We start from the raw sequence: 15,006 nt of genomic DNA, 5'->3' as shown, positions 1-15,006 counted from the left end.
CGTCGGGGAAGCAGCGCTTTTGGCGGCGATATACCACAAAGGATGCCCAGCAACACGAAAGGATTCTTGTAAGGAACAATCACGACCTAGCAGGTTGATCCTGCTCGGCGGGGATACATGTGAAATTGAATTCAGGCGCTAAATATTAAAGCAGGGCCTGATAGACGGGTTTACGAGTATGATGGAATAGGAGCCATGGGTGCTTGAGCTGGAAATGCATTGGGGGGATGGCGCTTCATTGTTTTGTTTTCTGTTCTGTTCTCTAATGTGTATATGTTTAAATGGCCATGATGATCTTTGCTTTTTCTTTAGTTAGCTAAGTGGGGTATTTTGATTATTTGGTGATACAGGGACTCTTAATATTAGGACTTAATTCTGAAAAGCATTCTGCACCAGAAATATATAGACATCGTTCAGAGTTAGATTCAACCCGTTTGCACCCACAACTCCATGAGCCAATATAGTATAATATAATCTCTATGCAGAAATTTTTGCCTTTTAATACATTTCAAACCGTTTACATTGGATCAATAGTCATGCATATGTCATTTGAGAATCCATTTCACCAATCACATTCATCAGACGCAACCGTTGGGCATAAACGCGGATAAATCTAACCGCGCGCCTACTCTTTCTTAGCGCTGCTTCCGACGGACTTGAACCCATTCGAGCTGTCAAGTCCAGAGCTTCATTCATCTTTTGCTTCCCAACCATCCGCTCTTCGGGCCCAAACCGTCATCATGGTGAGTTATACGACACCCGGATTAGACGAAAATTTTTGCTTTTCCAACCTGTGCGATAATTGAAGAAAATATGAGACCGCGATTGCTAACCAACGCACCACTTTTTTCTTTCAACATGACAGGCCCGTAACAGTGAGAAAGCGCAGTCGATGCTCTTCCGATTCCGGGCGCAGCAAGCCGCGGATCTCGGAATCATCGACATTGGACGTACGCGTCGCCCCAAGGCCATCACCACGGTCGAGTCGATTCCGAATTGCGAGAAATGGCGTGGTCAAGTGCTCAAGGAGATCTCGCGCAAGGTCTCCCGCATCCAAGAGTCCAGCCTCAGCGACTATCAGATCCGGGACCTGAACGATGAAATCAACAAGCTCATGCGCGAGAAATGGACGTGGGAGATGCAAATCCGGAACCTAGGCGGGCCAAACTACATGCGTGGCTCGGGCAGGGTGTACGACGATGAAGGACGGGAAATTCCCGGCGGCGGCAAAGGGTATCGATATTTTGGTCGAGCGAGGGAATTACCAGGTGTCAAGGAGATGTTTGAGGCTGCAGCGAGGCGAGGTCGAAGGCCGGAGGAAGAAGACGAAGCGCGGGGGAGAGGTGGTGATATCGCGACCAAGAAAGTGGATGCCAATTATTTCGGTTATGGGCTTGACGAAGAGGATGGCACCCTGTTGGTCTACGAACGGCAAAAGGAGAAGGAGGCCATTGAACATCTGCGCGGCAAAAAGGAAGACGATGTCGAAGATGGATGGGAGCCCTTGCCCGGCGATGCTGGTGATGGGGTTGAATGGAGACTACCTTCGTTAGAGGAGGTCCAGGAAGAACTCGTGGACAGAAGGAGAAGAAGGCTTCTTGATAAGATTTCTTAAAAGGTGTTGTCGTTGCATAAAGAGAGGGGGAGAGCTGAAGATTGATCTCTTTCTGTTTTTCTTTCGTCTCACCTTCTCATTTCCGGCGTTACGGATGATTATTTTTTCTCATCTTGGTTCCATTTTTATATCTTGTCTATTTTCATTTTTTCCTTAGATGACTTCATAACATTCGCCGTTTTAAGGGGGAGCAAAAAGCTCACTGATGATACCAACATGATATTCGTTCTTTTGTACAATGGGATGAGATATACTATTTACAATCTATTTTCATCGTCTTTCTAAACCTGTTGCTTTTTTGCTTTTCGTTCAGCCTTGATTGCCTGAGAAATACTGGTTCTCGTTTCCTCCACGGTTCCGTCTTCAAGACGGCGCGCTTCCGCCTGGAGATCGTCAAGCAGAAATCGCCCCAGATCACCGGCTCGCCATTTCTGGATGAAATGTAAAGCTGCAAGGTCAATATTAGGAATTCCGCCTTTGGCAAGAAGGCCCGTGCGCCGTGCGAAACCTTCAAGCAGCGGCATGATCTCATTGGACGGTTCTGACCAACGTTGATAGACCCGTGCGTCGTGCAGGTTTATATGGTATAATAGGTAGTCCGCTAGTGTGACAGGCGAGATGACAGAGTCCTTGACACAGCCACAGAGTGCCAATTTGAGCATATTCTCTGCATCCGGCACGTATGGCATAAAAACACCAGGAGTGTCGAGCACGTAGACGTGCGAGTCATTCTCGCGCTCGATGATTTTTATAGGTGTCCCGATTTTCCGTGTAATACCAGGTTGACCCCCTGTTTGCGCGGCCTTTGCTTTTCTCACGCCCTGGCTGCGCAAGTTGTTGATCAAAGTCGATTTGCCCACGTTCGGCATTCCAACCACGAGTACACGACATCCCACCAGCTTGTCGGGTCCTTCGGCATCGTTCCGAAGGTGTTTGAGGATAGGACTCACGTCCTGGCGGGAAGATGAGCTAACGAAGAAGACTGCGCTGCTGTGGTTGAACCCTTGCACTGACTTTTCGGTCTGGAATAAAACAGAGCAAATGAGCAATTTTCCCGCAATAATATTCTCCGGTGAATCTCTTCGACTTACCTGCTGCTGCGCTGCTGACTGCGCCTTCGCACCGAGATCTCTCTTGGTGTAAACTGTCAGTCGTCTGGTTTTTCCTAGAGCCTCCTCAAACATCGGATTGATAGAGGTGACTGGAACTCTGTAGTCACGGCATTCAATGACATAATCTATGGAAGACAGCATACTCTTCATCTTGTTCAGTCCAGCTCGGTGATGGCCCAGGAAATAGGACCTTGGGATTGACCCATAATGAGGGAAAACCTGACGCGGAATGAATTTAGCTGCCATCATAAGACGACCCCAGATATATTATTATATAGACGGGACACAGCGATGACACAGCGAGTCATCTTAATCGACTCGACAAGACATCGACTGGCGATGGAGAAATAAACGGATTCATCGGGGCGATGAAGGCGGAAAGCAAAGGCGGTGAGCCAGTAAGCACCATCTCTCGTCGTCTTCTCGTGATGATCTCCAATCTTCTCGACCGTCGCAAATGGCTGGTGTTTTGTTTTCTGGTGTTTTTCGAAGGATGATGATGTTTTAATTCTATAGACACCTGTCCAATTCACCCTGCTCTCCACACTCTGAGGATCAATCTTAGCTCTTATCACCTTATCAGTGATCTGCTACGGAGTGCTGATATATAGTCAACCCCACCATACTGATGTCTCTCATTTCAGCATTTCGACCTCGCTCAACACGAGAAACTTCTCCTCAAAAGTCCCGTCTCAGACTAAGAAGAGGCCATAGACGACAGGACCACACTGAATCCGAAGCAGAGGGGGATGGTGACAATGCCCACTCCATCATCACCCCGTCGAAGCATACACCCAAGCCGTTGCGAGTCCTGCGGGGATCTGTCTCTGCTGGGGGTCCTTTGCGTCCCTTTCGACTGGTGAAGCAGGATATTCTCAATTTGCGCCGGCGCTACGTATCGGACTGGAAGATCTTTAACCAACTGGTCTTTGCCAGCGCTGTCTACGTATTCTTCACCAACTTACTGCCAGGAATCACGTTTGCCAGTGATCTCTATGTCTTGACAGGCAAAAGCTGGGGGGCGATCGAGGTCGTTTTCAGTACAGGACTTTGCGGAATTATCTTTTCGCTGTATGACTTTGGTCCTTGCTTCTGCTCTACTGAACAATACTAAACACAGCCCTAGATTCTCTATCCAACCACTGACAATCCTAGGTGTAACTGGTCCTTTCTCGGTCCTAGCTGAGAATATATACTCGCTATGCCAGGAAATATTTAATGTAAGATTTCCAAATATCTCTCGGCGTATCCTGTCTTATAGTGTTTTCAGATTCCTTTCTTGCCGTTCATGGCGTGGTCCCTGATCCATTCTGCTTGGTTGCACTATGTATTGGCCATCATCAATGCTCATGACTGGACAATGCGCTATGTGACTACCTTTGCCACGGAAATATTCTCACTCCTCAACAGCATAATCTACTTCCACAAAGCCATTCAGGAGCTCGAGAGAGCACACGAAACCCTCTCATTTGCAGCCTTTCTCTATGCCGTTATTGGTGCAGCAGGAACAATGCTCTTGGCTATCTTCCTATCAACAGCCGAGAACTGGCGACCTCTCTTTCATCGTTATATACGACTTGGGTTAGCAGAATATGCAGCGGCCATCTCCATCATACTCTTCATCGGTCTACCGCATGTTGGTGAGCTGGCTCACCTGGACAAGATGACCCTTCCGGTCAGCCATTCATTTCGACCAACATCTCCTGACCGTGACCGATTCTTTGTTGAATTTTGGAAGCTGCCAATTGGTTGGATATTTGCTGCTGTGATCCCCGGAATCATCATCACAATGTTGTTCTTCTTCGACCACGAAGTAAGTTCGATTATTTGCACGATTGATCGGTATGGGACACGGAAACCTGGTGGCTTTGCATGGGATATCGTTCTACTCGGTACCACGACAGCCCTGTGTGGAATTCTGGGGATCCCCCCTTCCAATGGGCTTCTACCACAAGCCCCCTTGCACTCCGAATCGTTGATGCATACCGAACAGGAACAACACACAATCACTGTAGACGGCGAGGAAAAGGTCGAGAACCGTGAAGTGAGACGGGTTTATGAGCAGCGGTGGTCAGCTTTTCTACATTCCGGCGCTATTTTGCTTTTCATCAGTCCTCCATTCATGACAGTGCTCGGTTTGACACCCACGAGCGTGCTTGCTGGTCTCTTCCTCTTCATGGGAGAACAAAGTTTATCAGTGAAGTATGTGAACCAACATCAAGTGGGAAAAGACCAAGTTCTAATACTTTCATCTATAGTCCAATTCTATACCGAACTTTCTACCTTCTCACCCCGCCTTCCGAGCTCCCATCTTTACCACCATCTTTAGCAAAGAGGGACAGCTCCTCTACCGGCACGGACAACCAGCCTCCTCAAAGCCCTTCATACATTCCCATCCATCTCTACACTATTCTGCAAATTGTCATTACCGTAGCCATCTTCATCTTGACCCTAACACGAGCCGCACCCGCATTCCCAGTGCTCATCATTGCTTTGGTGCCTTTTCGACTACTTGTGATGAACCGGTGGTGGCCACGTGAGGTTCTCAGATTCGTTGATGCATGGGCCTGTCGTGAAGGGACTCCAGAGGATGATGAGGATGCAAGGGCAAATGCAAAGACAGATGAGCTTCGTGGAGAGGGTTCCAGTGGTGGAAGTGGGGAGGATGGTTTTCTCTCCGGTCGTGACGGGAATGCAGTCAACATAGATACTGCTTCGAGAGCGGCGAGAGCAGATGGCCATGGTAGTAATGAGTCAGAGAATGATTGGATTGAACTGGATGTTCGTATGCATACGGACGAGGAGATTGGAAGGAAGATCAGTTAACGTTATTTGTTCCCATCATGAGATAGGGTGGTTTGTAAGTCATTCAAAATTCATGCTGATAGGAAGTACAATCAAAATGGAGTGAGTTGTCTAGATTTTTATAAAAAAAATTAACACATAGAAGTCACAAACTTTCCCCGTTTGGTATCGTCCCATCATAATTTTATACCTTTTGCGCCTATCCATGTATGAAGACTCCTGCCCATAACCGCTATATGCAAAAAAGGAGCTTGTTATATGCCTCCAATCGAAATAATAGCAATAAAAAACCATACCCAAACATTTGTGGTGCTAGATACCCTATGCTCTCCATCCCTGTACAAAGTCATGGAGTCGATCAATGACTACACCGAATATAGCATTGACACTGTCGCTAATAAGCTGCTCGAAATGTCTGATAGCCTCTTCCTCTGTCATCTCAAGATGGAATCGCTCCTTGACTTTCAGAACAGCCTTGTCAGGCTCAACTCGGATATCAGGGATGTTGGCATCCACCATCAGACTGAACAGATTGAGAATGAGGTTGGCAGACTTCCGCAGAGTGGTGTATGCGGTGAAGCAGTACTGCTTGAATTGGAGATAGTGAGGCGACGTTGTGCCGCCCATTCCCTCGACCATTTCCTTGCAGAGCTTCATCATGGGGGCAAAGGGCTTGGGGTCTCGGCCTAGGATAAAGCCAAAGTCGGCGTGGAAAAAGTGGCCGTCCGGTGCGAGTAGTAGGTTTTCCAGATGCCTGTCACCCACGCCGAGAAGATAGGTGATTACACAATACCCAGCGCATGACTTGATGTAGGTGTCCATAGTTTCTTTGCGGACGCCAAGGGGCTCACTATCATCGGGATTGTTGGCTTTGAGATAGGCGAGAATGGATTTGTATTTGGCTGAGGCGGCAGACAGGGAGGTAGATGGTATAAACTGAACGGCTCCAGCGGTAGAATTGGTTGCAAGAATGCGATACGGTGTTAGTTTCAAGTCTAAATTTTCTTTTTGCAAAAGTCGATCCATCAATATGATGATCTGTATGACTAGCTGGTCCTGGCGGAGATCGTCGCCGACCTTGAACAGAATGGGATATTTGTTGCCATCCGAGGTCTTAAAGGTGATATTCAAAGGAGAAAGTGTGGATTTAAAGACGTTGGACTCCTCTGGGAAGCAGCCAGTGATCAATACATCTGGATCCAATGGCAGCGGTAACGGTGGATCGATATTGATGAGGTCATTCTTGGGGTCTTTCAAGTACTTCTTTAGCTTCTCGATCTTGAGGATACGATTTTCTCGCGAGAAGCGGAGATCCTTGGAAATCTTGGACAAGACCGCGACCAATTCACCTTGGCGCAGCAGAGTCTTTCTATTTTCTGGATGGGATCGCTCTAGCTCAGTCATGAAGTAATATTCAACCCGAGCGAAAAGCCGGCGTTGACTTGACAAAGTTCCCGGACCAGCGTCGTCACACTCGACCATCAGATACCAATGAAGGTAGCTTCCAAGTTTGAAGTTATTGGCAGCACGTGAAATGAGAAAATTGGCCAAAGAGGAATCATGTGCGATATCCTCAGCGTTCTCATCACCGCTATCCTCATATTTCAATGCTTGAACCAGCTGGAGAAGATAAAGAAGAAGCTCATCATCATCGGCTTTTCGGAGTCTTTCAACAGCATAAGATCGAACAGCGGCATTATCAAAAGTGGGTCCAAGCAGTTCCAGCGCATCATCGACATCGATCTCTGTCCATTTAGGAAGTATGTCGACTGCTTGGCGAGATTCACCACCGTCTTTCCAATTAACTGATTTGACAAATTTGGTCAATGCCCTCTTTTCACGAGTAAGATAGTATCTAAATCTCCAAACAAGATCCTTTTCCTCGGCAGTTAGATCTTGCGTTGGCTCGTAGGACAAAATGGTATTAAGCTCATCACGAATTTTAGGATTTGGCTTCAGATCGCGATCCATTATTCCAGTGCGATGGCTACGAATCAATCGCCTGTGTTTGTCTTCACAAGGATTGCCCGTTTGCCCAACTTCGGGGTCATATATCCTGATCACACCATCGCCGTCCGCACCTTCAATTCCGGGACCAAACCGAACTTCTGGGAGAGGTTTGAGTGCAGGATTCATATTGGCGGGAGCAGTTTGAGGATGTGATGAAATGGGAGGTGGTGGATACTGATAATCGGACCAAACGATTGGATGATCGAAGCGCGGAAATTCGACGTAGAGTGTGAAGTTTTCGTCATCGAGCCCTTCTTCATCAGAGTCTTCTTCACCACCACCACCGTTAGCCTCCGAGGCCCGCTTCGTCGCCTTTAAACGAATGGCCCGCTTTCTGGCAGCTTCTTCAGCACCGAGCTTGAGCTTCTCTAGTTGCCGGAATACCATCTGATCCATCCAATCAATCCGAGGTATCTCGCCCATCTCATGTTTCTTTATCAGGACTTCCACACGTTCCAGCTCCAGCTCTTCCAGAGAAGGAGCAAGAGGGTCGGGAGCGTTGGCCTTGCGTCGTTTAGGATGCGGGGTCGATGGTGTGGTGGTGGAAGAAAAGCCATCTGCAGCTTTGTTTCGATACACTTTACATTTTTGTCGCCCCGTCTTCAGTTTTCCTTCGTCATCAAACAATGGGATGGTTGTTCCGCCAAACGGAATGTAATGTCCGTGTGTCCCCTCACCCGCAAAGGGGGACAGATCCCAGATCGTGACCGCCAGCTGACACTTGAAAGGCACATCTTTGATAGACATAGGCAGTTGTAACCATTCATTCCAGGCCCGAACGTTCTTGAATGCCTTGTACGCTGTCTGCAACGGCACTCCTAATGGCTTGGAGTCAGACCATAATTGCGCCGTGACGAACAGGTCGGAAGCGGGATTCTGGGTCGAGCCAATGTGTCGTATTTCCGGTCGCTGAAGGAGCTCGGAGAAGGGAATCTGTTTTTGCTTTCCTTCCAAAGAGCCGCTATATACCTAGTCAGTTGGATACATCCCTGATTAAAAGACGTTTGTCCAAGTGTCTACGAGAACCCAGGGAGATCCACGTACATCTTGATATGAACCGGAAAGTCCACCTGAGTGGAAACGGCAAAAGTAAATGCCTCCATCCTTGAACCGACACTTTTCTGGCTCTATTGCGTCTTCATCTCAGAACTGCTTCAAACGCCGTCTTGGAGAAAGGAAGTTGGAGAAGGAGACGGGTTCAGCAGCTGTAATCAGCACTGCGGCCTCTGATTGGCCGAGAGCCGCTGCGATGACGCGGGGTCGCCTATCGCCCCACGTGACCGCTATCGCTACGCGTTGCGCCGGACGCGCGCACGAAATTAAGGCATTTGGTTTCGTGCCTGGAGGGGATTGCTATCTGATGATCGCTAGGGAAATGAAAACGTGAAATTAAGGACTAAAAAAATAGATTATAATCCTTCAGGTTGCTTATGATGCAATAGTGCCTTACGATTTGCGTTTCCATTCTTGACAGCCTTGTATCTGCTTATCGCTGTGTTCCTCTTTGCTTTTACTTAGTGCAAACGCAATGCCACGAAATCCCCGTGTTGTCGACAGCTCGCTGCAGGAAGAACGTTCAACATCTTATCAAGAAAACGGTGGATTTTCTAACCCATCCCCTTCGCCAACCTCATCGGATAAAGAAAACCGTGCTACTCGCCGCAAGAGAGGCCAGACGCAGACAATGGCCTCTGGTGGACGTGCTTCGACGACGAAGCGGCAGCGGTTGGCAAACAGAACGTCGAACATCCAGGCTAGTCAGTCTCAAATACCTATGTCGCAACAAGAAATCGACACAAAGTACTACGACCCGGATCAGGATGAAAATGAAAGAAGACGGATTCGCAAAGGACTGCGCGACCTAACACGGGACCTACACGGTAAAGACCTTCTCTGAAAGCTTGTCTTCAGTCGTCCTCTAACAGTCGGGTAGATTCCCGCAATGAATACCTGCAGGCGGGGAACCACGGAATTCGCGATACCATTTTTAAAGCGAATGAATTCTTCGAACACGTCAAGCAGACCTCCGATGCCACGATCGATTCACGCCTTCTGGTCAGCGCCGCTGACCTGTCGCATAAAAAGACCGCACAACTGTCTCTTGGCGATGCCACTGCAGGTATCGACGTGGATGAGTTCGTTTCCAAATGCATCACATTTATGCGCAGGGGCCCGGAAGACCCGGCTGCACTCCCTAGCAGTACTCAGCGTCATCGTCACCGCGCTTCCGGCAGAACACAAGCAGACCCTGAGGATAGCGATGATGAAGGCGAAGGAATGAACTGGGACTGGCTTGGACGTGCTGCCTGCTTCCGTCATAATGCTCGACCGTCGATTTCTGGTTTTCTGCTGGGTCCGTTGTCCGTTCAAAAGCGCACTCGTCAGGTGACACAGCGGAGGGCAAGAGAGCGCATCGATCCCTCCCAGGCTGTTCGGCCACAGGAGCTCCAGGAAGAAGACCTTGACCAGCAAGAGACATCGAACCTTACGACCATGTGCAAAAACATTAATACTCTTCTCACGAAAACACAGCGTGATGGTGAAGAAAATGTGAACCGGGAACTATCATCACTCGAGGAAGAGCCTAGTGAGGAAATGATCCAGGACGCAATGCAAAAGTACAATGTCTCCGACGATGGTGGCGTGCCACTTTTCCGCTTCTGCATAAACCCAAAATCATTTGGACAGAGTGTGGAGAATTTGTTCTATCTGAGTTTCTTGGTCAGAGACGGCATCGTTGGTTTATCTATGGATAGCCGGGGTTTACCAACCTTACGTATGTCCCTTGACCCCCATATACATTTCTCTCCAAGAGCTAACCCTGATTCTAGAAACCTCACAACCGTATGTGCCGAGTGAAGCTCAGAAAAAAGGCGTTCAAAAGCACCAAGCCGTCTTCAGCCTCGACTTTGACACATGGGAAAATCTGGTGGACGCCTTTGGTATTACTGAGTCCATTATCCCCCATCGCAACGAAGAAGAACCACAGCGAAACAACAGACGGGGATGGCACGGTTAGACGTCTTGCTTTGCTTTTATTAATTGTTTATATTCGATTTCGGGTTTCAGGGTAGGGTTTTAGCTGGATGAGTGTTTGGTTTCTCTGATAGATGCGATACCCCTTTTGGTGTTTCGAAATGTTTAGAGCATTATGGCTTTGATTCTTTTTTGTATGTATGTAATTATTTTTGCCTGATGTCTTATGTCAATACGGTGTATCTGGCCATGTTTGAAATAATGAAGCCTACCTAATCATGATTATGAACCGGAGTCCTGCACTGCCACTATGGCTATCCAGTCCATCCGGTCATAAATGCTATGTTATGCATGTTGCCCAAATTAAGCTCATATCCGCGCGGATAGAAAATCCCCGTGTCCCGAGTTCTAGACTCGATGGAATCTGTCAGCAAGTGATAAGGATATTTACAAATTGCTCAGGGATATTAATGCAGCGTACATATAAATAAACACAGGTTATTATAACGTGGAGAGGACATATTAATATCACTGTCAGTATTGGTTCCGTGTTTCTAGGAGATTCAGCCTAACGTTGTATCGACGTCATTCCCGCCCGTGACTTCATCGATCCAGACCGTCATCACGCCTACTTAAACCTCTGCTTTCAATTACATTCGACTACAATCTGACAGTTACAATCATACTGAATCACACAGAGTATTCATCATGACACAGCTCTTTCCATCAAACGCCGCGCAGGTGATGGTGATCCGGAATGTCACTTCGGACATTATCAGTTTGAGTCTGCCGTTTGCACGATTTGGAAAGCTCAAGTTTGGGGGGCGGGGGACGCTAGGTGTGTGATATTGATATATTTATCTACTCTATTCTATACAGCAGTGTACTAACGGTATACAGTCAAAATGGCCAGTGGTTCGCTGGCGGTGTTCTCTCCCGTCAACTTGACTTCAGAAGTCCAACAGGCCATCAACTCTCTAGGCGGCAGAGTCAAGTACATAGCAGCGCTTGATATGGAGCATCACCTCCATGTAACATCATGGAAAGAGGCCTTCCCAGAAGCAGAGATCATCGCCCCAGAAGGACTGTGGGAGAAGCGACAATCCAACCCGGACTTCAAAGACACAGCATTCGACCACATCCTCACGAAAGAAAAAGCAAACCACGTGCATATCTCAGACGAGTTCGACTCGGAGTTCGAAACCGAGTACGTCTACGGCCACGGCTCAAAGGAAATTGTGTTTCTGCATAAGCGGTCTCGGACGATGATCGAGGCAGATCTGCTGTTCAACCTCCCGGCGAGGGAGCAGTACTCGCGAACCAACGAGGCTGCTGGGGCTGGGATATTGACCAAGATGATTACTCCGATGCTGTCGGCTGCCCCGCCGGCAACGTGGCAGAAGCGGTTTGCGTGGTATATTCTCTCCTCGGCGGATCGGCCGGCATTTGCGGAATCGATGAAGAGGATTGACAAGTGGGAGTTTAACCGGATTATCCCGTGTCATGGAGATATCATCGAGAGTGGAGGAAAGGGGGTGTTCCGGACGGTGATGGAATGGTTTTTGGATTCTAAGAAGAATATCTAATTGTATTATTATCGTGATTCAAGGCGTTGGGGTGAGGATAATTATCGGACGGGGAACAATGTAACACTATTGACTTGAATTTCGTCTATATCAGCTGCAATTACAGGCAAATTGTTAATGTATGACATCTTCATACTGAATTCATAACACTCTACTTGTTGATTAGAATACTCAGATGTATTTAAGAGTAGAATAGCACAATCTGTAGGGCTGATGACGTCACGGCAGCAAGGTGGGCTGGCTGATCATACAAAGCATTGTTCTCTCCAACTGTTCTTACGTATAACCTATGTACAATCTACTTACATCCAAGTACCCATATTTTACTGTCTATCTCTATATTTATAGACAAATACCATCCGACGCTGCTGCCCTGAAGCAAACACAAAATTCAATGCAAAATTTATGGATGTTTTTTTTCTTCTTCCAAGTTTACCTCGTGCGCTAACTAGAGATAGACTAGTGATCTACTCTCCCTTGCGGTTTAGAGGCTTGGCACGCAGTACTAGTGGTGCTAGTTGTGCTGGAGGATCCACTTTCCTTCATTGATAAATCGCCGTTTATTCCGATTCTGCTTGTTTCTTTTTTATTTATGTATGTGTTATAGTCAGTATGGGGCAGTGTTGCGGTGCTGGTGGACACACTATATATAAAGAAGAATACGAGAATATCAGAATATAATCAAGTCCAGTAAGGTCCTACTGCTAGGCAGATCAATTTGAGCCCAATACTAGCAGCCCGTGCACCCACCATATCAAGGTGAACCATGCTCTGCCCAGCCAATCAGCCCATTCCGGCACCACCGATGGCAGCTCCCAAAGAGGAATAAGAAGAAAATGCGCAGCGGTTGTTTTTTTTTTTTTTTTTTTTTTTTGCAGATCAAAAGGGTTTTTAAAGCTCGCATCGCTCTTTTCTCGGCCGCAGATTCATTCTCTCTTGACTACTTCTACCCTCCCTCTGCAGTCGGCACCGCTGTACCTCTTTGTTATCTATCAACTGATCTACAGAATCAACACACTTCTACATAGTACACCATGCCTGTCATCTCGCGTCTGGTCTCGATTGTCTTCCGCGTGGCGCAAATCGTCTTTGGCGCTGTACGTCCTCCCGATTCCAGTCTATCCATCTTCTGCAGTAGCACTGACCCTGGCCTCTTTTGAATCTCTAGGTCGTCGCGGGCATCATCGGTCATTACCTCGCTCAGTTCCACCATCTCGAGGCCTGGCCTCAGGCCCGATGGATCTACACCGAAGCCGTGGCGGGTGTATCCATCCTCCTAGGCCTGATCTGGTTGATTCCGTTCTCTTCAAGCTTCTTTTCCTGGCCGTGTATGTGATACGACACTCTTCCTTTATTTGATCCAAACTAGATGCTAATATGTACACGCAATGCAGTTGATGTCATCATCTCCCTCGCCTGGTTCGCCGCCTTCGGTATCCTCGTCGATGCTATCCACAAGTTCAACTGCGGTGGTGTCTGGCACTGGACTGGTCTTACGGAGAACTCTGAGTGTGGCCGATGGAAGGCCGCCGAGGCTTTCAGCTTCTTGTCTGCCTGTGTCTGGCTCGTTTCTGCTATCATTGTTCGTCATGCCTCTGTTTCTCTAGGTTGCACGTTGCTGACTCTGCTTTTAGGGTGTCTGGTTCACCTTCCGCTCCAAGGACTCTTCTGGTGGACGTCGCTGGGGCCGTCGCTCTGCTGTCTAGACCTGCTGCTACTGAAAGCTAGAAGGCACTCTCGACCATGTCTGTCTATACTCTCCGAGTATGGTGGCTAGACATGGACGATCTATGAAAGACACTACTAATACATCAACGCTCGTTACGCTGCTAATCACTTATTAATAATCTCGACCGTTCGTTCATATGCAATGGGTTTCTGTGTCTTGAACCCAATTAATCGCTTTGACTCATTCGTTCGAGTCCTTGTGCCGTTGTCCAGTGGTGGATGACATGGAGGAAAGAAGGAGAACGAACTGATGATTTATGTTGATACCCACTCTATTGACGTGCTGATGATGGACTATTTTCACGTGGCATGTTAGAGGCAGATCTTGTCGCTCGTTACTTGTTACTTGTTACTGTTGTACTTAATTTATAATATAAAGTAATTTAGAGATGAAGCGGTTGCCTTGCCTTGTCTGGTTTATCCTTTATTCCTACTCTGTCTATAACCTCACCGCTCCTCTATCAGCTGAGATTCTCAATTCTTTGTCCTTACTTGTGACAGACAGCTTGACATTCTTGTTATGCAATCGATGCAGCCTAAACTAGCGGTGTAACATGAAGCACAGCAGTGGAGTGATCAGTGGAGAAAGTGAAGAATACGATCGAGAGTCATCGAGACTAAAAACTTCCGATCCAGCGTTGACATTTGACTTCTTATGGTCGACGCCACAGTGGGCATAATTGCATTTTTTTTTTTCTTCTTCCCGTCTCAGGGCATTATTATTACCACCGGTGTAAATGTTGAGCGGGATATTATCTCCGCTGGCACACAACGCCATGATTGGCATAAATTGAGTCGGCATCAATTCGTCGAGCAAATGTGCGTCTAAGACGAGTCAGCAGTACTAGAAGTTTTATGATGAGTATACGGTTAGTCAATCTCTCGAGTCAGCTCGTGGATAGCTTCACTGTTCAATGCAGAAACGTCGCTGGGCTGATCCATTGGAGGTATTTTGACTTCTCTTGCCTCTCGTGAGCTGAATTATGGCTAATGAGGTTTTTTATCTTCCAGCTACATCGGACAGCGATATCTCCAGAAATGCCAGCTTGATGGCAATCAAGTGATTCATTTCGAATTGTGATGGCGTAGCAAGAAGATCGATTTTGGGAGGCATTTTGACGATTCACCGACGGATAGACAGGCTTTTGGGATTAGTGCGGTTTTTTTTTTTTTT

The 15,006-nt window shown here is 47.5% G+C and overlaps 7 protein-coding genes across 7 annotated transcripts in view; 5 read left to right on the top strand and 2 right to left on the bottom strand.

Annotated features, from left to right (window-relative positions):
- The first annotated feature begins 678 nt into the window (after positions 1 to 678).
- ASPWEDRAFT_35211 (pre-mRNA-splicing factor ISY1) lies at positions 679 to 1,894 on the top strand. The gene is made up of 2 exons (XM_040834176.1): positions 679 to 743; positions 866 to 1,894. The coding sequence occupies exons 1-2, from the start codon at positions 741 to 743 to the stop codon at positions 1,613 to 1,615; spliced, it is 753 nt and encodes a 250-aa protein (XP_040695303.1). The 5' UTR covers positions 679 to 740; the 3' UTR covers positions 1,616 to 1,894.
- ASPWEDRAFT_35210 (putative GTPase MTG1) lies at positions 1,839 to 3,085 on the bottom strand. Its single transcript, XM_040834175.1, has 2 exons — positions 2,707 to 3,085; positions 1,839 to 2,637 (listed from the first exon to the last, which is right to left on the bottom strand). Exons 1-2 carry the CDS (start codon positions 2,971 to 2,973, stop codon positions 1,897 to 1,899), a joined length of 1,008 nt encoding a protein of 335 aa, XP_040695302.1. The 5' UTR covers positions 2,974 to 3,085; the 3' UTR covers positions 1,839 to 1,896.
- Positions 3,058 to 5,692, top strand: ASPWEDRAFT_35209 (uncharacterized protein). Its single transcript, XM_040834174.1, has 4 exons — positions 3,058 to 3,798; positions 3,854 to 3,947; positions 3,998 to 4,929; positions 4,986 to 5,692. Exons 1-4 carry the CDS (start codon positions 3,356 to 3,358, stop codon positions 5,551 to 5,553), a joined length of 2,037 nt encoding a protein of 678 aa, XP_040695301.1. The 5' UTR covers positions 3,058 to 3,355; the 3' UTR covers positions 5,554 to 5,692.
- A 161-nt stretch (positions 5,693 to 5,853) lies between these two features.
- On the bottom strand, positions 5,854 to 8,645 carry ASPWEDRAFT_102870 (phosphatidylinositol 3-kinase VPS34; the record flags this gene model as incomplete). The annotated part of the gene is made up of 2 exons (XM_040827517.1): positions 5,854 to 8,503; positions 8,587 to 8,645. 2 exons carry the CDS (start codon positions 8,643 to 8,645, stop codon positions 5,854 to 5,856), a joined length of 2,709 nt encoding a protein of 902 aa, XP_040695300.1.
- A 256-nt stretch (positions 8,646 to 8,901) lies between these two features.
- On the top strand, positions 8,902 to 10,924 carry ASPWEDRAFT_35205 (non-structural maintenance of chromosomes element 4 family protein). Its single transcript, XM_040834173.1, has 3 exons — positions 8,902 to 9,422; positions 9,476 to 10,318; positions 10,374 to 10,924. The coding sequence occupies exons 1-3, from the start codon at positions 9,071 to 9,073 to the stop codon at positions 10,559 to 10,561; spliced, it is 1,383 nt and encodes a 460-aa protein (XP_040695299.1). The 5' UTR covers positions 8,902 to 9,070; the 3' UTR covers positions 10,562 to 10,924.
- A 79-nt stretch (positions 10,925 to 11,003) lies between these two features.
- Positions 11,004 to 12,327, top strand: ASPWEDRAFT_64849 (uncharacterized protein). Its single transcript, XM_040838768.1, has 2 exons — positions 11,004 to 11,356; positions 11,419 to 12,327. Exons 1-2 carry the CDS (start codon positions 11,227 to 11,229, stop codon positions 12,102 to 12,104), a joined length of 816 nt encoding a protein of 271 aa, XP_040695298.1. The 5' UTR covers positions 11,004 to 11,226; the 3' UTR covers positions 12,105 to 12,327.
- An 811-nt stretch (positions 12,328 to 13,138) lies between these two features.
- The window catches only part of ASPWEDRAFT_101781 (uncharacterized protein), a gene marked incomplete at both ends in the record, with an annotated part of 4,060 nt that continues 2,192 nt past the window's right edge, over positions 13,139 to 15,006 (top strand). The window contains 4 exons of the mRNA XM_040827414.1: positions 13,139 to 13,201; positions 13,273 to 13,432; positions 13,499 to 13,686; positions 13,739 to 13,793. Of these exons, the coding sequence (XP_040695297.1) occupies positions 13,139 to 13,201; positions 13,273 to 13,432; positions 13,499 to 13,686; positions 13,739 to 13,793 (466 nt within the window). The remainder of the gene's footprint in view (positions 13,202 to 13,272; positions 13,433 to 13,498; positions 13,687 to 13,738; positions 13,794 to 15,006) is intronic.

Source organism: Aspergillus wentii, assembly GCF_001890725.1.
Source record: "Aspergillus wentii DTO 134E9 unplaced genomic scaffold ASPWEscaffold_1, whole genome shotgun sequence".
NCBI classification, from domain to species: Eukaryota; Fungi; Ascomycota; class Eurotiomycetes; order Eurotiales; family Aspergillaceae; genus Aspergillus; species Aspergillus wentii.
The sequence above is the reverse complement of the archived record's forward strand: the minus strand, read 5'-3'. Positions and strand labels throughout refer to the sequence as shown.